Source organism: Colobus angolensis, unplaced genomic scaffold (genome assembly GCF_000951035.1).
Source record: "Colobus angolensis palliatus isolate OR3802 unplaced genomic scaffold, Cang.pa_1.0 Scaffold158, whole genome shotgun sequence".
Classification (NCBI taxonomy): domain Eukaryota; kingdom Metazoa; phylum Chordata; class Mammalia; order Primates; family Cercopithecidae; genus Colobus; species Colobus angolensis.
In genome coordinates this window covers 848,525-871,662 of record NW_012114688.1, presented here as the reverse complement: position 1 = coordinate 871,662, position 23,138 = coordinate 848,525, and the positions used below count along the sequence as shown (strand labels likewise).

The 23,138-nt window shown below is 37.8% G+C and overlaps 1 protein-coding gene across 6 annotated transcripts in view; it reads right to left on the bottom strand.

The window, feature by feature from the left end:
- The window catches only part of PDE4B (phosphodiesterase 4B, cAMP-specific), a 621,546-nt gene that overhangs the window by 6,632 nt on the left and 591,776 nt on the right, over positions 1 to 23,138 (bottom strand). For 5 of the 6 annotated variants that reach the window (XM_011936840.1, XM_011936844.1, XM_011936841.1 and 2 more), the window contains 6 exons: positions 12,376 to 12,469; positions 6,069 to 6,247; positions 4,608 to 4,706; positions 4,304 to 4,468; positions 2,125 to 2,224; positions 42 to 196 (listed from right to left, as the gene is read on the bottom strand). In XM_011936840.1, coding sequence (XP_011792230.1) covers positions 42 to 196; positions 2,125 to 2,224; positions 4,304 to 4,468; positions 4,608 to 4,706; positions 6,069 to 6,247; positions 12,376 to 12,469 — 792 coding nt within the window. Of the gene's footprint in view, positions 1 to 41; positions 197 to 2,124; positions 2,225 to 4,303; positions 4,469 to 4,607; positions 4,707 to 6,068; positions 6,248 to 12,375; positions 12,470 to 13,125; positions 13,642 to 23,138 lie in introns of those variants that run through there. The other variant, XM_011936845.1, reaches the window with a different exon arrangement.

Below are 23,138 nucleotides of genomic sequence, written 5' to 3'. Positions count from 1 at the left end.
AATGGCAGTAAGTGAGGAACGTAGAGAGGCTAAAGTCTTACCATGTCAATAACCATCTTCCTGAGTGTCTGACGCTGCTTCTTGGTGAGATTCATGAAGATGTCACAGTGTTCTTCTTGCAGCAGTTTGAAACCCACAGCAAGGTGATGATTTTCCAACACAGATTCATCATTATACATCAAAGCAAGTTCTGAATCTAATAAATCAGACCAAATGATGACTTAATTAAAAAGGGATATGATTTGAATGTTGGCATTATCTCAGAGTGAAATCAGACCTAGTTCTCTCCAAATTATTTCAAGAACCACCAGCCACATGTCATTTCCTCTTAGAGAAGCAGTGGCCCCCTACAAACAGAAGTCATCAGTTTGTAAGCAAACAATGCTTCTACTGGTGTATAAGCTTTCTCTGTGATTAAAATTCATTGTATTTTAAAATCCTTTTACTCATTCTATATCTCAGATGAAGAATTTAATATTAGGTAAGGGCATTCCTGAGCAGCTAAATCCTATTTTTATGTGTCTTCAAAAATTTTGTACTTTGGAAAAGAACAACGTGAAAGTACCACTAAACTTTATGCATTGTAATGAGATTTTCAAGGTATATTCACATTTTATATGCTCCCTAATCTCTGGCAATTGCGAATTTTGGATTGTCAAAGATAATGTTTGATGTAAAACTTCATTTTACCCAAATAACATCACTTTTTAGAGCTTTCTGTTAATATGATACTATACATTACTACTTTTTTGGAACAATTCTGATGTCAAATTTTCTGTCTTTTGGCTCTCTCCATGAGAAATTGCAATATCTGGAAACCTAAGCTGCAGCTTCCAGCCTGCCTTTTATACAGAAGAACCAAAGGCATCTTTTGTTAGACAGAAGTCTGCTTGGGAATATGGTCATCAGACTTATGAAACCACATTTTAATCAAGAATACCAGACAAGCAGTGGTAATGTGTTACTTAATTGCAGGTTCTGTTACACATATATCATTGCTTTAATAGTGTGCTCTGAGTTACAACCTCTGATGAGTACTCTTGTTCATCCTGTGATCAAGGGCACAGATATACAAGCAGGCTTTATATGTTGCAGTGCTATAGGTGACTGTAGTAGATAGACCATTTTTCTGTGTGAAGCTAACTGGCCTATATATGGATTGATTCATGACACCACACTCTATCAACTGATATAATCCATGCAGACACATAGCTGCCCCAACATTTTGTTTGTTCAATAGAAGAATGTAGTAAAAGAATCCAGTGTACTCTAAACCTAGGTCATTCAGATATTCTTTGGATAAAGGTCAAGGACTGATGATCTAGACTCTTTTCCAGCAAGTAGCTCAAAAAGCATGTCTAGGAAACTGTCAGTACTTGATGTTATTCATGACCACAATGGGATAACCAATATTCTCAAACTACTTAGATTTCCAGCACTTAGAGATAGTGCATTATTTGAGAGAATGAAAGGATTTGCAAAGGTGTGAAAACTAAACATTTTAAGCATGACAAAAGCTTTGAGTATGGCTTGGGATCCTAAGGCTAGACCACCCCTGGTCACTCAGGTCATTGCTACTCCCAGTCCATAATCAAATCTATGCAGTTGGAGGAAAATGTGTGGAACTTTTAATGACCCTTCCTTCTGAACTGTGGAAACTCATTCCGGTGCCTTTTACAGCATCTTATTTTTGCTTGGAGGTTCCCATGTGCAGATTTAACATTTGTGGCTGCTTCCCAAACACATAGGGACAGTAGTGAGTTACTATGTTCTGTGTGGAGTTTTGTATAATATCAAAAGTCATTATCATGGGATCACCAAACCTTTTCTTGTTCTTTATGAATAATCCCATATCTGTTTTTCTTTCCTTACATATTGTATTTGCCAAACTTTGAGTACTTTTTATGGCTCCCCTGTGACCCTCTCCAAGTTCTCCAAGCAGCTCAAACATTGTGTTGCCAGACTGGACTGAGTATCCATGAAAGGCCTGACCAGTTTGAGAGGAATGGAAGGATTGCCTCACTATTATCCTTGTGATTATCCATAATGAAAACATTAGGAGGAAAAAACTTAAGCAGTGAATCATACAATTATCTGGAATGACTGTTCTAGTGGTGAACTCACTTGTGTTGATGAGAAACTGATTGGAGACTCCAGGATGATCAACGTCATGGATGGCAGCTGCAAAAATGGCAGCCAGGATTTCCAAATCTGTGAAGACAGCCTGTTGGGCAAATAAACACATTTAACTCCAAATCCAATTTGCCTATCTTGCTTATTCAGTTTCATTTGTAAAGTATCCTACTTTATCCTTGTTGGGAGAGGGATTGTTGATTTATGTAATATCTCAATATACTAATTTAAGTAAATGTAGATTCTGTTCATCATCATAAAGTCTCTGACGTGAAAGGAATGATGGCCAGAGCTCAGCCTCACATCAAGCCTAAAGGCTGATGCTTGGAAAGACATTAGCACAAATCTCATGGAGTGTGTCAACATCTAATGTTTGTTTCTTGGACCAGTGGTATGGCAGCATGGTGCTTATGTAACACAAGCAGATACAAGTCAAAGAAGCAAAGAAGCAAATCAGGCTGGCTCTGCTCTGAGATATAACAACCTTCATATGCTGTTAGCTGAATAACTTAGAGAAAATGGCCAAACTCCCGATTCATAAGATAAGCAATAAATTATTTCCCAAAGCAAAATTTATGGTGTGGTCACAAGCTTTTAGATATTACTCATTCATTCAACACCTATCCACTGGTCATTTACTATGGGCAAGATTTGAGAACCTTCCTAAGAAGTGAAACCTGAGGCCCCACTGCTCAATTCCTTCATGTCATGTCATGTCTGCCCCCACCCATGCACAATGATTCAAACCTAGGATTAATAAGGTATATATTGGTGCTCATTCTAGGGCTGAAATGTCTTCCCTCATCCTCTGGGATTAGTTAAATCTTCTGGTCCTTCCAACGCCAGCTTGAGGCAAGTTTCCACCTCTCCTATAATGACCAATCCCATTACTCAAGCACTCATTGAACCCTCCCTTTTCTAAAAAGTTTGCTGCACTCATGGCCATTTTCTGGCCACTCAGTAGGTATACTATTGATAACACTGGGTAGTTGATAAATAGTGTTGCCTCACTCTATGATACTTACACAGGGTATGAAAACAGTACTCTTTCTCTCCTTCAGAGGGATCAAACACCTTAGCTCCATCTCACTTTCTCAAGATTTCTTGGATTTCTTTTCTTAGAAAATATGCAACTCAAGCAACAGAGTTGTGGCCAATCTTTTTTCAGCTTCCAAACTGAATCTGTAAAGGTGAGGCTGGATAGGGCATGGCCAGTCCCTTCCTGCAGTGGTCCAGCACATTTTGGGAGTACTTGACCATCATTTTCATTTGTCAAGTAAGAGTATCACCTGCTGCATATATTGTCAATTATATTGATATACACAAATGCATTAATCTGTGAAGGAAGGAGCTACAGCCACCTTCTCAGAGTTGGTAAGGCAAACTATGAATATTGTTTCTACTTGTTTGAGCATTATTAATTCTTCGGTTCTAGATTTTTAGTTACTATTTCTTCAATACACAGCATCAGTTTTATAATTTTTTAGGAGAATAAGCCTCTGAATACTTATTACTAATAAGAAATATAGAGGGTATTTTATATTTCTGCGATACGCCCCTGGGAATATAGTGCTCTGTATATACCTAGAGTGGTGTTGGGCAGTTCAGAAAAGTAATTGCATATTGAGAATATACTATCTACCAGACACTGAACAAGACATTTTGAGGTACATTGTATCACTTACTAGAAATACAATGAAGAATAAGACATGATTCCTGCCCTGAAATCCTGTTAATTGCTTTATAGTTAAATACTTTTAATAGTAAGAGATGTAAAGGGAAAGTTACTCCGATATTAGAAAGCAAAGCAAGTAGAAATGTCATTCATTTTTTATAAATAGCTCAGTTAATGGATGTGATACATTTTATAAAGAACCAGTTCAAGTATGCACTGTGGTCTAATTACATTAATTTTGTAAGTATATTGCATATTGTAAGGCACTTAAAACATTTTTTTTTGTTTTTACTTTTTTTAGAGACAGGATTACCCAAGCAGGAGTCCAGGGGAGCAGTCATAGCTCACTGTAACCTTGAACCCCTGGGCTCAAGCAATCCTCCCAACTCAGCCTCCCGAGTAGCTAGGACTACAAGCACATGCTACTACATCCAGCTGGTATGGCATTTTTGAAGGAGGATGGGCAGGAATGCAAAACAGATCATAACTACTCACGTCTAATGCTGGTGTAGAAAGGAGAACGTGGGTTGACTGAGCTACATCAGCAGCGTGCAAGCTGTTGTGATATGCCACGTCGGAATGGTAGTGGTCTTCTAAAGTCATCATGTAGGTGATAAATGTGTCAGATGAGATTCTGAATGTCTTCAGGAGGTCTCTTTCCTATGTTGTAAAATGGATTAGAACATAAATAAGTAGATGTCTAAAGTGGAGGAAAGTTAAATCAGAAAAGTAAGATGGAAAAAAAAAATCATAAAGAGCCATCCAATTGGAAAGCCAGCATCCACTCCTGTTCACTCACCTGGAATATAGCATACATGATGCATGTTAGGGGCCTATTGTGGGAATATCCAGCCACATTAAAGATGTTAAGGCCCCATTTGTTCAGGTCTTCCAGCTCCTGCAATTAAAAATTTAAAGGAATTTAGGAATAAGGAAAGTTGTGCTCACATGCCTCATTCTTTTAATTTACTTTTTGGACACTGGCTGCTTAAGTCTTTAGAGTGTCTCCTTAGAGTGCTTCGGTTGCATGAAAATCTGAAAGTTAAATTGCCTAGGAGGTCGTGTGTCCTCTTTATGATAGCTACAAATTTCTGAACATTTTTTATTCAGAAAAAGGAGAATATCTATTTATAAATTTAGTTGCTGACCTATATTGGACATGCATCAGTCTTCAACCAACGTTGCTTTTCAAAGGTTCACAAGTGAACAGAGATCACTCTAGTTCAATTTCCCTGTCTCTCCCCTTGCTGCTTACTGGCCCATTAGTAACAGCTTGAAAACAGTCTCAGGGAAAACTCCTCTGCCCTTTGGTTATCATCACTGAAAGCCAGATCAGGAAGACTCAGCTCTCATAATGTGCATAAGTCAACCCAATTTAATGTAAAAGGTCATGAAGAATGCCAGTCATAAATAACATCCTAGGGCTTCTGGGCCACAGATGGACCTGGAAGAAACATCACTCAGTCCTGTGTTGTGAGATTATTCCAAGTTTATCTGATTTAAGGACCAACTTATTTCATTCTTAACAACTACCCAGAGTAAGAGATCCAGGCTTTCCGTCACGACTTGGCCTAATGTTTAATCAACCTTCCTCTAATGGCAGCTTTCAGAAGGTCTTACTGCTCACAGGAAGCTCATTTCATATTCTCACAAAGCTGAGAGGACCTCAGTAGTCACCTTATGTGGCCTCCTAAAGGATGTATGAATTCTTTCTATGCCTCCCTCCACTACTGGAGTTTGGGCTCCAGACTCAGTGCTGTCAATTTCTCTTTATTTCTTTTCCAGCACCACCGATTAGTGCAGATTTTCCCATTGGTCCTCGACATACAGTCCCTGAAATGTCCTCTGGGATAATTGAGACCTGCCTATTGACCTTTCCTTGGATTTTCCCCATGTCTCTTCAGAAGGATTCTTCATTCATAATGAACTGTCCATAACAAACCTAACTCGAGACAAAACAAAAAAAGTGGTTCTTTGGTATGGAAAAAGGATCTTCCATCAGATGCCCCAACAATGGCATTCTTAATAACTACCAGCATAAGAGATCCAGGCTCTCCCCCAAGACTTGGTCTCATGTTTAATCAACCTTCCTCTAATGACAGCTTTCAGAAGGCCTTACTGCTCACAGTAAACTCATTTCATATGAGCTTCCCTAACACAATAATGCAAAAGCAATCCCTACTGTTTTCTAAAAGGTATACGGTCATCCGTCTGCTGTAAAGCAGAGAGCTACATGCACAAAACCTGAGCTTATACACACCTTGGCCAGGTGATCTTCATTTTCAGTGTTGACTCCAAAGCGTGAGATGCTTGTATTGTTTAAGCTTGAACTATGCATTAATTTCTTCACTCCACTTATCTGGGTCATGAGCTGCTGCTTTTTCTTTTTCTCCCTGTCTTTCTGGGTGGGAGATGGGATCTCCACATCATTCTGCTTGTCTGCAACAGACAAAGGAATATGTTTTTCAGCCCACGTGTCTATGAGAATCCACTGCAATATTCAAAACAACTCTAACCATCTGTAATAGCTTTAGAATCTTATAAAATCTTGTAGCACTATTTCACTGTATCTCTAGGGTAGTTCTATGAAGTAAGTGGGGAACATATAAAATTTGTTGAGAATGATAAGAAGATTTGTTGTTCCATGTTATTGCTAGGCAAATTAAAGCCCAGAGGAACTAAGTAACTTGCCCAGAAAGCAGCAAAAATAGGACCCAAGACCAAATCTTCTGTTTTCAGTGTAATTTAGGAGAATTACCCTTATACATTTGCAAGGTGGAGCACCAATATTTATATGTAGATTTTTTAATAAAGTGATTAACATATTTTTGTATAATAAAATGTTCATCAGATTAATAAAAACAGGTTTCATGATCTGCTCATCTTATCTTTACTTAAAAAATTTAAAAATCCATATGGCTTTAGCAAGGGCTCATTTTAAATAAGCAGTATATATGTTAGAAGTAGAAATGGGTCATAATCCTCAAACAATTACTTTAAGGGCTTGGTTTATTACCCTTTGAGGTTTAGAGGAAGACTGTAATTTCAGTTTTATTTCATGCCTTGTGTCTATTAATTCTACTAATAAATAATAATAAAGCCTCTCATCTGTAATAAGCATTACACTTATTAACACATTTAAGGTTATTACATATTTATGATATTTCATAATATTTTTAAAAGTTGTGTTACAACAAGGTAACAGCAGAGCTTGGATTAGTGAAAAAAAAAATGTGCCTACCTGCTTATAGAAGCTCTTTCCTTTACATTGTGCTGTTAAAAATATCAGCAATCAAATATTCCATTTCACTTCATAGGGAGATGTATCCTCAGTAATTCTGAAAAAATGCATTAACTCTTTCAGGCCACAGGGATGCTGGTGGGTGCACAGAGGCAATTATTAAATTGCATAAAAACTACTTTATTGAACTAAATGACATCCCGTGGCTGAAAGAGTTAATGCAGCTTTCAAAAGTACCTACATTTACCTCTGCTAGTTACAGTGAAAATTAGTAGGAAGACAACTTTGCCATTTGAAAATGACATGCTCCCAGACAGCATTTTGGGATCTAGACGATTTGTTTTGACTCTTGCAGATAATGGCACAGTCACATGTTTTCCCCAGAGACCTCTGGCTGCTCATAGGCCCCTGTGGACACTTCATCAGAGCAAAGCAAGCAGAGTGAGACAGTACCAGCTTTGTGTATACCTCACCTCTTCTCTGTGGGGCTGAAGCAAGGGAATTCTCCATCCCTGACATATCAATATTGTCTCTAGGTGTCCCACAAGCTCCTACACTCACAAGCCTATGACTTTTGCTTAGGGAGGAATTTTAGTGGTCATCTCAATTAGTTTAGGGGTTTCCAACCTAGTCCAGCATCAGAAGCACCCAGGAAACTTCAGAAAAATACAGATTTATAAGCCCCACCCAACCCTACTGAATCAGTATTTTTTTAAAAGATTCCCGAGTGACTTGGCTAATCAGAGCCAGGTTTGAGAACCAATAACAATCCCACACTCTCATTTTTCAGATGAAGTCAGCAACCTGCCCAAGCTCAAAGGGCAATTTATTTAACAGATATTTATTTTGCAATTACTTTGCTCCAGACACAGTGATTTAATAGCATAGAACCCAGGCCTTGAGGTTCCTGTTAAAAATTTCTTTCCTGCCACACAATCTCTGGCATAAAAACTGTATTTTATATTAGTTTGAAATTACTTTTCTCCCTGTCACTTTACTCCTAATAAGTACTACTTTTTGCTAAAATGAAAGGCCACCACAGGGCCTGCCTTTCTAACCACCATTCTTCACCTCCAGTTAAAGAGGCTCGTAGATTCTCCTGTGTCACTGCACATATAACCATTTCTAGTAGGACTAGCAGCCTTTTCCCTTTGTTTAATTAAAGATTTCCCGCAACAGTGAGTAATTGAGCTGAACCACTACTGTGTCTGGAACACGGCAATGATGAAGAAGACCATTATTCACAAATAGTGCCAATTTGACATTAATGGGTGTTTCCCTATGCAGGCACTGGAACAACTAATAGGTTTCCCTATTCTGAATTTCCTCTATTAAATGCTTAGCCAGCACAGTGTGGAAATAATCAGAAACTCAGACTCGAAGAAATCACAATAAACACACTGAGTGAATTTACATTTATGGAATAGTCAGAAAACAGTGAGCAAACAGTCGGCCTGTATAAAACAAACAAAAAGCAGATACAAAAAATAGTCTCATCCAAATCCTGTTAATGGCTTAATTTGAGGTTCCTGTTTTGCTAGATCACACTTTTCAATTATGCAAAATTCCTAAGCTCTTTTCCTTGCATCTTGAAAATTCTAAGTTCTAGATTTTGAGATGGTAAGTAGAGGATTTAAAAGGATAACTTTTCTCTGTACATGAAAATATTAACTAAATTGTAGTATAACATCTAAAAATCTTGTATTATTTATTCTCCTTCTCCCTAGGTCCTGCTTTATTTCCCTTGAAATTAGACACTTCTATTTTCCCTTGTACCAGCAACCTGGTGCCCATTATATGACAGCAACAGTGAGTGCCTGGACTGGTAAATATAGTCTGCTGCCTGCCTTTTTCCCTGTCCTCCTGCACCACTTTTTTTTTTTTTTTTTTTTTTTAAGATACGAGCAACACAAGTTTCACATGTCTCTGGATTAAGGGATTTCCCTCCTCCCTGGATGACACATTTTTAACATTTAATGACTCTTATTGAGATATTGCTCTTCAAGTTTAAGGTAAATTGCTAAGATCTTATTTTATGCTCACTGAAGTGGTTGTCATGGTCTTACAGGAAACTTTTATATTATTAGAAACTGTTAATACTTTTTTTTTTTTTTTGAGACAGAGTTTTGCTCTTCTCGCCCAGACTGGAGTGCAATGGTGTGATCTTGGCTCACTGCAACCTCCATCTCCTGGATTCAAGTGATTCTCCTGCCTCAGGCTCCCCAGTAGCTGGGACTACAGGCATGCACCACCACATCCAGCTATTTTTGTATTTTTAGTAGAGACGGGCTGGTCTCGAGCTCCTGACCTCAGGTGATCTGCCCATCTCGGCCTCTGAATGTGCTGGATACAGGCGTGAGCCACCACGCCTGGCCTGTTAATAAACATTTTATTTTTAGGTCCCACAATCCTGATTCCTAAAGATTTGTTTCCAAAATGATATGTGTATTACTTAAGAGTCCTTATGTGATTTTGTTATATATGTTCTGTGTTCCTAACAGCCTTCTTTCCTCGTTAAAGGATTGATAGGGTGTTTAGGTCTAGATGTCAAGAGAGCCAAGTCCTAGTTCTGGCTGAGGAATGTGTTAGCCAAGTGATCTTGGTCAAGTTACCTCATCCCTCTGGGTCCCCTGTTTTCTCTCCTATAAAATGAGGGAATTGGACTACAAGGTTTTAGGGTCCCATGCAGATCAGAAGGTTTATGAAGAAGGCTTCATGGTCTTCTGGGAACATTCATTATGCTCACAGGATAAAACTAAGAGTTCCATGCCCTTCACTGTCAGTCTGGAAACAAACTTTGTTTGTTTTTTGAGATTGTCAAATTACAAGCCGAGGGTTCACCACAGAGAATCCAGATGGCCAGGGATGTCTTAGCAAAACTGATAAACTCAGTTCATATCAGAGTTATAGGAAGTTAGAGTTGGAAGGGATCTGAGATGTCATCTATACCAGTGCTCCCATTTTACAAGTGAGACAACTGATGCATCTTTTGTTAATATTATAGGTTTTTTTCTTCCTATATTTTCTCAAGAACATTTAAAATTCCAATCTGCCTGTCTAGTCTATTTGATGGGGTTTACCCCATATACCCTCAAGCACATATACCCACTGACACACACCACCCTCTTAATGCTAAGAGTCTACAAGGATTGAGATTCTAATAACCTTCCTCAACAATTTGTTCTTGAATTTAATTTTTGGAACAATGAGAAGCCAAATGACTGGTTTTGCTCACGAGATCTGCCTAAATAGCAAGCAGAATAGGCAAGAAAGAGTTGACATTTGCCTCATCTTGGACAGTGTTGAGACTCAGAGCTCATATTTAGCATCTTTTAAATTTTTCTTTTTATTTTTTCCTACTCTGAGGAATGAATCATCTTTATTATCTTATCAGCTTTCTTTCTTGGTAGCCTATGGTGATAAAAAAGATTAATTAGTGGACTAAGATATTCTTGTTGTCCTTGGTAAGCAGATATTGAAAGAGACTACAAACGAAGAGGACTGCTTAGGTCCAGTCTTGGATGATTAAGGGTTCAGAGACTTCACATAACTTTAACTACAGTAGTGAAAGTCTCTTCTGAGAAGTCCTCAAGCCCTCATATTTTAAAATGCAATGCTTATGGAGACAAAAATGGGTTCTTGCAGTTTTGATTTTATTCTCCTTTCCCACAGTCATTAGCCTGTAAAATGTCCCTAAAACAGCTCCCAGCTAATGAAAAATCATTGGGCATTACACAGAGCAAGGTATATCTGAAATGCTCAGCAGAAGATCCCTTTCTTCAAGTGTATAAAAGGAGAAGAAAAGGATCAGTATTTAATGTTTTCTGTAGAGTTACATTCTAGGCACCTCTGGGAGCTAGGATGGATGAAAATTCTTCTCCTTTGTTCTCTGACAAAGGCGTTGCAACTGCAGCTGGAGAAAATTAAGTGCTGCAGACACTCATACTAGAAACTGTTAGAAAGGCACTTGTTAATCATGTCTGGTGACCATCCACTGCAGAGTAATGCAGTAAGCTCTGTATGAGGCTACTTAAAGAGAAGGCTGATTGATCTGCTGATAGCAAGAACTGCTTTGGTGTTAGAGAAATAGGATTGATCTTAGAAATAAAACCAGAAGAGGTATTTGTTTCAATAAGGCACATGCACACTTATGTTCATTGCAACACTATTCAGGATAGTAAAGACATGGAATCAACCTAAATGCCCATCAATGATAGACTGGCTAAAGAAAATATGCACATATACACAGGCATTTCCATAGATCCTCTGAAATCTAGGAGGAGGTTCCCGAATCTCTACTCTTGTCTTCTGCATTCCCACAGGTCAAGGAAAATGCTCATTGATTTAATGCTATATGACTATTCCAAAAAAGAAGAGAGGATGAAATGTTCAGCTGTGAGAGTGGGTCACTTCCCTGGAAAATGAGGTTTAATAAGCAAGCATAATTCAGCAGCAATTTAAAGTCAACAAAATCAGAATCTAAATGCTATCCATTTACTCTGATGTACAGATCTGCAGATTATGTAGGACTTCTTAAATCAAAATAGTCCAAATAGGTTCATTATACAAAAGTTGCCTTTAAGACTGAATTCAAAAATCCCAAATAATCAAATAACATGCATGACAATAGTTGAGGACCATTCATGCAATCCTTTTTGGTCAGTATCATGTGTTAAATACCAGTAATGTAACAACAGAGAATAATGGATAAAGCATCAGATGGGGAAGAGAATGAGGCTACTTGCAGAATACGAAATCCTTAAGATAATATTAAAATTCTCCCCCATACCATCCATTTATCTTTAATAAATAACTTAGCAAAGCAATAGTCAAATTATTCCCAATGCTTATTCTCACGGACCAAATCACCATGGAATTATTCCTTAAGCATATCCCCTACAAAACATCATAGAGGAAACCTTTTGCTCAAAGCTCAGTTATTGAAGGAATTGAAAGGCTACCATGTCAGAGGAGCCAATGGAGCTGTCTCTAGGGCTTGGGTGATTGGATTTCCCTCATTACTTCAGAGGTCTTAGCAAAGATGAAAGTGGGCAGGCAGACAAGGTGGGGCTGAGGGCCGTTTAAATACAGTTAGCCCATAATAACCCTCTGTCTTGGATGGGTATTTTAATTCTATTTTTCAAAAACATGATCTTTCTGCTTTTTTTTTTTTTCTTTTGAAGACTGGCCTTAGTTATTATTTTAAATGGATTTTTATATGACTCAACTCCATCCCAAATTCACATGGGGATGTCCTTGATAGATTGTAGAAATTAATTCTGAAAACCCCAGTTATAAAACAAGTTTTTCCCAGTTATTATCTTACCTAAGAAAGTATTTGAAATGTATTCAGACACCTGGTTCCCTGACCGGCTCATCTCTGAGAGGTGTGTCAGCTCCCGGTTCAGCATTCTTTTGAACTGTTTATAAAGAACAAAAATGCATTAACCATTTTCAAAAGAGCAAATGTTCACTTTAAATGTTTCCAGCTCTACTGTCCAGGAATCAAGAGGTTGGATGAGCAGATACCATTAGATAAATAGTACTGTTTCTACAAAACATATCTCTTCAATTTGAAATTATTCCAACGTCACTTTTGGAAAAGACGTTTTCGTAAGATTTCTTAGAATTAACAACTGATTACTTTTGAAGATGTAAACCTAGGAAAAGGAATTTTAATAGATGTCAAGATAATTCCACTTGAAACTGTAACTACTTTTAAAAATACATTTGTCTGAAATTACCTCTAAAATATAATTTAATAACCTATTTGGTGACAGGAGATTATATGTGAAAAGTTTAAGGGGGAAAAAAAAAAGAAGCATCTTTTAAAAAACAGAATTGAGTAAAAAGAATAGGGTTAAAACACAGCACAGTACACTTAAATAAAATGTAATATAACATGCTCTTATTTCAAAATAAGAGGTCCCAGTGGGTTAAATGAACACACAAATTAAATCATTACAGATGTCCTCTACTTCACAAAACACACACACACACACACACACACACACACACAGAGAGAGATATGTTTCACATTTTATCAAAGACACAGAACACAGTCAAATTAACCCACCTTGATGTAACCCCAAGATACAGATAACAAATAATTTGCCTCAGGCATTTTGGAATGCTCTCTTTGCCACAATCCACAAATCCCTTTGAAAGAATTCACGGTTCTGAGAAAGCAATCCCGAAAGGATCAGGAAAGCCCTGCAGATCCAGTGATAAAATAATCGAAACTTAGAAAAGACAAAACCTCCAAGATGTGTGGCATTTCCTAAGCCAAACAAAGCCCATCTTCGCACTCCATTCTTGCAAGAAGCCTATGCTCCCTGCTTATTTCCTGGCAGAAGAGAGCAATGAAATCAGGAATTGTACGAAGGAGCAAGAGCCTGTCCAAATGTATTCAGCTGGCTGGTTTGAAGCACTTATGAATTATGAATAGTCCTGGTGGCCGAAGGGGTTTCCACTCTTCTACATTAGTCCTACTCAGCCAAACTCTGCAAGGAAGAAGCAATTCTTCTTTCCTGAGGAGTTCCCAGACTAGGAAACACAGCCATCTTTTAAAAAGGAGAAGATTAAAATGGAGGAAGCCCCATGAATATTTAAGTAAATCTGAAGTCGGTACCCTCCCCCATTTCAACTAGGTGTTCCTTAACCCTCTCTCTCCACTGCAGACCAGAATTCTGCAGATGCAGCCTCTGCACAAAAATCCAGCTGCTCTAATGGATCAAAGTGATGATGCATTTGATTAATCGACTTTCTGAACATTTAAACAAGCATTTAAAAAAGGTTAGGACCATGGCTGTTTTCAGACTAGGCTGCCGGTACACAATAATTTTTGTGAACTAGCTTTTTGGAGGATTATTTGTTGCACACCAAGCGTGTGCCAATGCATTTAGCCTCTTTTCATAGTAAAATGAATGGGAATAGAATTAATTTATTTCATTTGAAAAGTACTTCCTATGCAGCATGTAAGTTTCTGCCCTCCATTAGCTCATTGATATGCATATTAGATTGCATTAGACAAATGTATTAAACTCTTTTAACCTTTCCATTTAGGATACAGAGTGTGTTAGGAAATATGAACAGTCATAACTGAAAGAATGGTGAATTGTTTGAGATTTAGTGTTACCTCTTCTAACTCACATTAGAAATCTGAGGATTTAAATTAATTTTATTTTAGCCATCCAGGGCATGTTGAGAAAGTCATTTCTTCCCTGCATGTTTCTCTCTCCCTTCTTCCCAGCCCCTCCCTTCTCCTTGTCAACATTAGAGTACAGGCAAGGGGAAACACTAGAGCTTTACTGCAGTGGGATTCCCTGCCCCAGGCTCATCCCATTTCCCTCCTCATCTCTCCCCTCTGTTATCCTACCCCTGTACTCCCATAATTTCATTTATAGCAAGTTGAAGGAGTAGCAAAGCACCACGGCAACAACCCCAACTTGCAATTGGCTTTTTTTCCTGTGAGGCATTCCCCTTTCAAATGAGCATCAGCATCCAACAATAGCTTTATTTCAAGTATCCGAGTCCGGGGTTACGCCATGGCCTGTGCCTAGGAGGCCTGGTTTTTGGAGGTGAAGCCAATGCAAGTCAGTATTTCTGCCTGCTGGCTCACTGCACCATGCATTGTTCTCAAAGATGTCCAATCACCCTCTTTTTGGGTAACCCTACTTGTGTATGTGGGTGTGTTTCCCATGATACAATATGTTAGTAACCAGGCATCTCTGAATCAATCATCTCAGCTAGCGTATTTTACTTATTGAACCTCTGTGCAATTTTGCACCCCAGGTGAATCTGTGAATCGCATGACTTCCAAATTATTTAGTTTTAAAGACACAACTGCTCAGTCACAATGGCCTCTCATCTTAAATCCTTAAAAGACAGGTACTCAGGCTGAAGACTCAGAAGCTGAAGAAGACAAGTTTATTGCTCTGACCAATAAGCTGAATTTTGGCAAGGAAGTACACTTTACTTGAATCATTGTAAAAATATCATGTAAAAAGCTTAGAGACAGATGATTTCTTCCATAATTTTCTCTGCACTAGACTTAGACAAATATAACTTTCAAACAATTGTCTCATTTTGGCTTCTTTAGTCTCTCTGAAACACTTAGGAATGTTTTAGAGTCAATCAGGTTGGTATTAGTTCAATAATCCCCCTTTTTTTTTCACTTATTTGTCAACCATTTATTGAATACCTAAAATGACCAGGGAAAAGAGTGATGATATAGCAGTGAAAAAAACAAAGGAACAAACAAAAAGTCTTTTCATGCTTTTAATCAGCTTTCATTCTAGTAGGAATAGATATATTAGGACACGTTGTTTAACCACAACAGCAAACAGTCTGGAGAGGGTAGGGCCAGTTCTTTATCAGCTATATCAGAATCTCTGCTCAGAAGATAGGAGCAGGTAGAAATTGAATCATAAAAAGCTATAAGAGGAAAGACTTCTCTGTTTATTTTCTTCCTATAGCCTCCCATTGCCACAGGGCCCTATTGGGATACATTGTCAATCACTTTCAATATGGGATCAGGGAGATGGCTCTCAGCTGCAGGGCTGGAAATAAACCAAACTCCTCACCTTTCCCTCATAGTTTACTGAAAGGATCAGCGTACTTATCTAAGTCATTAACAGATGAATATCACCTTCCTCCTTTCCAGGCCTAAACTAGTTCTCCTAGGAGCCTTTTGCTAAGGGCATATAGCGATGCCACCAAAAAACAAAGTCATCTTAAGGCAACCATAAAACACACAACATGTTTTTTGTATTTTTTTAGTAGAGAGGGGGTTTCACCGGGTTAGCCAGGATGGTCTCGATCTCCTGACCTTGTGATCCGCCCGTCTCGGCCTCCCAAAGTGCTGGGATTACAGGCTTGAGCCACCGCGCCCGGCGCGAGGTGGCGGGCGCCTGTAGTCCCCGCTGCTCGGGAGGCTGAGGCAGGAGAATGGCGTAAACCCGGGAGGCGGAGCTTGCAGTGAGCTGAGATCCGGCCACTGCACTCCAGCCTGGGCGACAGAGCGAGACTCCGTCTCAAAAAAAAAAAAAAAAAAAAAACACACACAACATGGCGAAGCATGCAAATGGAGGTCACTTAGTGTCAGAAACTAACCTAGTCCTTTAAATGTTGCTTAGCAACAACTGTTGGTTTTCCTCCTCCACAAGGGAGGGCCCAACCACACTGACATGAAGGCAATCATTGCTCTCATCAAAAAGCACGTATGAAGGGCCCATTTATGTTGGGCTCTGTACAAACTAAGAAAGGCAGACATGGCCTTCAAGGAGCAGACAGCGCGGGGTGGAAGGGTATCTTTTACATTCTAGTATATGTAGAGTCGAGTTAGTATGACTAGCGTTTAACTGTGTGATGAGACACATTAAGAAATAGAATAGATATGAATTATGTTTGAAGTGAAGCCTGAGGAGACAGTTGAGGAGCTAGGCTTAGTTGGGTTTTCAGCAACTGACTCCCACATGGGAGTGTTTCTGTTGAGCCAGGGGCAGCCACTATGTAGTAGACGAATCTTGACTTTTCATTCTCGGCTCTCACTCTCCTGTGTAGTTACATCACCTCTCATGTGTAAAATGAAAATGATGCATGATTTTAGGATCTCAGCCTTTCAACCCTAACTTTTCATACTTGTATGATAAATTTTGTGGCTGCCTTCTCCTACCCTTCTCCTAATAGTTTGGACACATTATTTACCAGCAACCAAGACTTCCCAGAAAACAAAACTCCCTCTACATGACTGAGGAAAACAACTCAGATTGAAAATGCTTCAGACCATAACAAAGGAAGGGAAGCATTTATCATCCCTCAGAGTTTTATAGTGTAAGACTTTTGGAGTCTATTAAGTTACATGTTTCATCCAGACTCAAAGGTAAAATAGCTCCTGGGTAAAACTGTGTCCCAAGGAGTTACTGGATTGAAAGGAAATGGGCATTATTTACTTTATTAAATGCAGTAGAGAAATTCACAAACAGGAACATTTATTTTAAAGATAAATGTGTGTCTACCATCTCATGCACACAGATACTATTTTCCCTAAGAATCTGCCTTCACAGGAAAACCCTGTTACAGCCTACCTAGAAATAATGTCCCCAGAGGAAATGGCCAATGCCACTTTTCAACACAGACAAGCAAAGTTTGTGAATGAACTCTTAGTAATAAAAAATTCCTCCAATGCCTTCTTAAGCTTATGCCCAACACTAGATTCACATACACTGCTAGAAATTGCAGCTATTTTTTGAAAAGGGAAGAAGGTATATTTTCTAGGTAAGTGATTTAATATTATTTGCCTAGAATATACCTTTTCTATAAAATTGTCTGATTTTTGGAATAAGTTCCTTTAACAATGAAAAGTTATTTTAAAAGTAGAGAATAGGTAATAAAAGCTAAAATTCAGTTACACTTGATAGGAACATTTTGTTTGCTTGATGGCTTCAATTTTTCTTTAGTTTCAACACTGCATACAGAGATTATTTCGTCCAAGCCAGTTTCTTCTGAAGTGATAGGACACTTCTTCACTTTTCTATATTTCTTGTGGGAGAATTAGTTTGAGCTTTATGCAAAGATCTGCAGACAAGATAGGCACCATCTTGGTAATGAGTTCTTAAACTAATCACATAGGAGGAGCGAACTGGAATGATTGCAGGCTCTTCTCAAATCTAAAATTTGGCGATTTTATGTTTTTGAGAATAAAACAAGCCAGAAGAGTGATAACACAGGAAGCTAGTATAAAGCCCATGAAAGAGCTCCTTCTAAGACTAATTTAGGCCTGTTGAGGGTGACCTGAAAATCACTTAGGAGTGAATCTTAAGTGATTAAAACTATTCTTCACCCTAACAAAGAAAAGCTAAAGCAGGTACCTTCCTCTCTTGGATAATCTCAGGATGAGGTCAGTAGGAGAAAACTGTAAGAACAGAGAATAAAAAGGTGTCAAAGAGAGGAAGACACCCCCAGCAGTTAGTTACTCTTGTGGGTGGCCGTCTACGCAGGAGCCCAGCTGTGAGACAGGCGCCTTATTGTGTGGGATCTTCCTGTTTTTGCAGAATGAAACAACTGCCGAAGTCATTAAAGTCACAATGACTTTATTAGGGACTAACTTTTGACTCATGTTTTATACGTTGTTAGTCATAACTTAAAAAGAATTCCCAGGCATCAGGAAAGTGAAGGGACTGAAAATTCCTCCTGAAGGCACAGAATACTAGTAGTGGTAGAAAGAAGTTTAAACTGTAGTGATACAGTTTAGTGAGAAATGAAGTAAACAGAGTCTGTCCCTGTCTTAGCTTTGGCCCTAACCAAAGATGTAATCTTGGGTAAGCTGAATTAACTTCTTGGGGCTCAGTTTCTTTAGTGGTAAAATGGCTAGCTTCTAATCTTCCTTTTGACTTTCAGGAATTTTGCATGGGAAGAAATGAAGACCAAAAGAAGTAAAGCAAATCTAAGTTTAAAATGAAAAAGAAAAAAACAGAATGGGGGATATAGTGTACTTTGTCTAAAACTCCTTAAGAAACTTACAATTTCCACAATTCTTAACATTTCAGATTATTTGACAATGTGTGTCTCATCTCTTCCCTCCTTTTTGCATTTCCCTGTAATCTCTACCAATCATATGAAACTTGATGTCCAGTTTCTTTATTGACAGGTTGGTCTTATTTGAAAAGCAAGCGCAATTGAGTTGAGTTGGTAATATGGTCAAAGAAGTAATAATGGACATGCAATTGTCCTTTAATATCTGCTTAATCAGCTAGAGTTCCATAATGGGTCATCTTAGCAAACAAGTTCTGCTGTGCTAACATCTGCAGCAAACCTTTGGTGTGCCAGGGAACAAACACAGTGAGGTCATTCTCACTGTCCATGTGCCAAATCAGAAAGAAACTCTTCTAAACATGTTAGAATTGAGTGATTCTTTCCTTAAATGCTCAGCGATGTAGTAATCAATAAGTATCCAACGAAAAACAAGCATGAATATATCTACTATTATTCTGCATCAAAAATTATGATGAAGCAACAATAGAATCAATTCTACTTGCTAGTTAGAGGACAAGTATCTGCTCAAGTGACATATTAAAAGGCAAGGCAGGAAAAACCCATTAATGCCTTCATACAGAATTGAAAAATATCAAAAGATCAAACAAATTTGAATATAGCAGCTCTATATCTTGAGATTAGGGCTTGAACAGCTCTCCAAATTATTAGATATTTCTTCCTATCTATCTAACCCTTTTCTGCTGTCCATTTTTCTCAGAATTTCTGAAAACTTCTCAAGAGATGCTATAACACATATTATTGGAATGCTAAAAATTTGACGTTTCCTAGACCCAAAGTGATTCCCATAAGAATGTTTATAGCAATTTCTCATGATCCAACATTCTCTCAACTCTGAAAGTTGCTGTAGTGATGTAATCAAATTGACAAAAGATACTGTAACTATTTATACCTAAAGACTGATATAGTCACTATGCATTTTAAACTATATATATAATAGTTATAAACTATATTATGTTTCCACATATATAAGGTTTAGCAAATAAAAATTTGGGGCACCGAGTTAAATTTGAATTTCAGATAAAGAAGAGTTTTCTTTATCTTTTTTTTTTTTTAACTGTAAGTATAGTCCTGATATTGCATATCCAAATCGCCTATGAAGAGATTGGATTTCCAGGCCATACACTCATTATATACGTTAGGTTCAGGGACACTTTATATTTTTAGATAATTTAAACTTTTTGAACTTTTCTTTTTAACAGAGGACTTTTCTTCCAATGAAACATAAGACCTAAAACTGTTCCTGGAGCATCACAATTTCATTTCATACACTTGATCCTTCCCTTTTAATTTGTCTGTTAATAGAGAAAGACAAAAAAAAAGGAACTTTGAAGATTTGAGATGATGGTCTGATGATTAAATTTAGCAGAAATCTTTTTCAACAGATGACAAAAATCATCATAGTAACTGAGAAAAATCAAGGAATCAAAGTACATTATTCAGTTACTCTTTTGTTTTTTCATATAAGCCTTTCTATATTTTTTCTGTACAGGTATAATGGCTAATATTTAACTGAAAGCTTCTAGAGTCAATTCCAAGGCCACAGGGCATTAATATGATTTCAAAGTAGATGACAAAGGTTTCTTTGGAAACATTTCACAGCTAGAAGCTCTACAACTTACAGTATTTTTCAGCAATCGGAAGCCTTATCATGGATCAGACCCACAGACCATCCAGTCTAGTGTCCTTTCCTGACCAGTGAAAAATAACACCTATGTTTTAGGACCTTCATATCTGACGTGAAAGTAGTTACACAGAACAGGGAAACTACCACCCAAATATTCTACTTTCTTTTCATAACCCATATGTTTTGGCCATGATTCTCTTTAAGAAGTGAATTCCATTTTCAGTCTATACTACCTCTTAGGTTGTTTTAAGTCCTGCCTTATGAAAGTTTCTAACAGTTTTTGCAGCTACAAAAACCTACCATAGTTTGTTTTTGAGATTATTACTCTACCCCTTAAAAACACCATGTAGAACACGTTGTGTTTATTATTAATTGTATTGATTTCAGCTAGTGACTTTCATACAGCCCTTGAGGTAAAAGACAATGGAATGCTTCAATACCTGCCTTGGGAATTGCCACTTCTGGACTAGTGATTTCTCAGGGCTGGGACAGCCTACTAATCTGGCAATTTTCAAGATCAACTCTAGGGCCTATCAAAAAAATAAATGAAAACTTTGGGCTGCATAGATGTATCCTTTTCTTCCGTGAAAGCATATATGTTATCATCTGTTTTGATATTTCAGTAATCCCTAAGCTAGAGTATGTACCAGCAAATTGAGGAAAATCTGTAACAGATTGGAGGTTTGCACATATAAACTATTAACTAAAACTATAGAAGATGAAAATAGTTGCATAACATAGTTATAAAACAGACATAAATTTCATAGACAGTGATATCTTATGTAATTTTATCCTATTAAAAAGGTAGTTAAGCTTGTTATGTATTTTTAGCTATTATTAGCTATTAGCTATCACTTTTATTTATGATAGCTATTAGCTATCATAATTTAGAAGAGACAGAGAAATGCTTTGAATAAGGCACCTCAAGATGTATAGGTTTGCTGGGTTCATGGAAGGTTAATAGAGGCAGCTTCTTCTGCAAACATGAAGTAGAGGGGGTGCTGGTTGCAGGTTTGCCTTACCAGTGAGCTGCAGCTAATCCAATATCATAATAGCATGATATAGGAGCATCTGAGGATTCAACTGAATCTGGAAATAAAATATGTACTGTAACTTAGTCTGAGAAACACAGCAAGTCACTGAGTCTCTTAGAGACTAGAATTTTCTATCTTTGAAATGGGAAGATTAGGAATAATATATGTAAAGTGGTTGCCAAGGTGTCTGAGACCTAGCGTGTGCTCTTTCTTCCACAGGATTTGTACTTGAAGCTAGGTTTTATCTGTAAATTTCAAAATAATCTGAGCTCATGGTACCTTTCTCACTTTGGATTTGATTTTGGGTGGAAGTTTCAGTTGGTTCTTTGATACCTAAATACCTTATTTTCATTGTTGACATCAGTGTATATAATTAACTACAGAATTCCCATAGCATGCTGCTGCAGGTGTGATGCAGTACTATGTCACATAGATTATGTGACACATGAGTTACTCATAGAAGTTCAGACTCTCTGGTTGACATTTAGGTTATTCACCAGTCTAAGGAGTGTAAACCAGAATTGCCAGAAAGATAGATGAAGCAAGTTAAATGAAAAGCACCATAACTCAAAATGGCCTGTTTAAGTCATACCATAAAAAAGAGTCTATTTGGAGAAATTCAACTGTTGGTAACTATCCATTCGTGCTTCTTTGGTTTAGCCAATTTTCTCAAATTAAGACACTTTACAACTTTTTATCTATTGATTAAAAGCTATGACTGACCACAGACTACCTGACATAAGGATAACTGCACCAAGTATGCATTTTGCTCAGATTTTCACAGTTGAGATCAATGTGGTAACACATATGAATTAATTGAATATGTGGCTGAGGTAAGAGGAGTGTCACCAATATGCCAGGAATGAAAACCAAATGATGGCAGATAATTAGGCTGCTATTCTCCAACAGATATGGAGAATGGCTGAGTTACAGACATGTGTGCTCATAAATAGGCTCCCCAGAGGGTGTGGAATAGCCATTGCCAGTCTCCGAAGGGCTTAGATTCTTGTCCACAGGATGCAGACTTTTTGAGAGAATAGTAAGCCAAATATTGCAAAACTGAACCAAAAACCAGCCAAACAAACAAAAACCCCAACCAAAACCATGCTTCACATTTCTGCTCACAGGAAGAAAGCATTTGTCCCTGACCACTTTGTTCTTTGTTATCTGACTTTGGATGAAGGAGAAGGGTAGGAATAAGCTTTCCCTTTTTTCAGGGTACTTTGGGGAGTCATTGGGAACCAGATGTGGGTTTCTCATGCAACCTAACAATTAGAAAGCTGGAATTAGGCATGGCAGGCCCCTGCAAGTAGCCATTGCAGCACAGCAGGAAACAGGATTCCAGGGTTCTAATGAATTTACCACTAACAAACACTTGGTCATGGACAAATTAAATTAAGTTTCTGAACCTCATGCAATTGATAAAAAGAAATTTATTCTGATGCCTAACATGTGCCTATAGCTAGTCTAACTGCTGGGGCTTCACTAATGAACATGGTAGACACAATCCATGTCTTCAGTAACTTTACAGTCTAATGAAAGATATAAGTAAGAACCAAGTTCCATGATCAAAACCAAAAACTATAAATTGTGATAGTAAATTGTAAAACCAACAAGCTGCTGAGTTAGGGTACTAAAAGAAGGTCTTTCTAAAGAGACGATATCCAAACTGAGGTCTGAAAAACAAGACCTAGTTGACTTCTAGCTTTAAAATTCTATGATGATATGTTTTGTTAACAAGTTATACGAGAATATAATAAATTGTGGATTTCTCTTTAACTTTTATTTTTAAATTATTCAACTTTTGAGCAAATAGAACAAGATTGACTCTACGTCTTGTCATTTAGTAGGTAAAGGACTTGGACAAATCGGTTA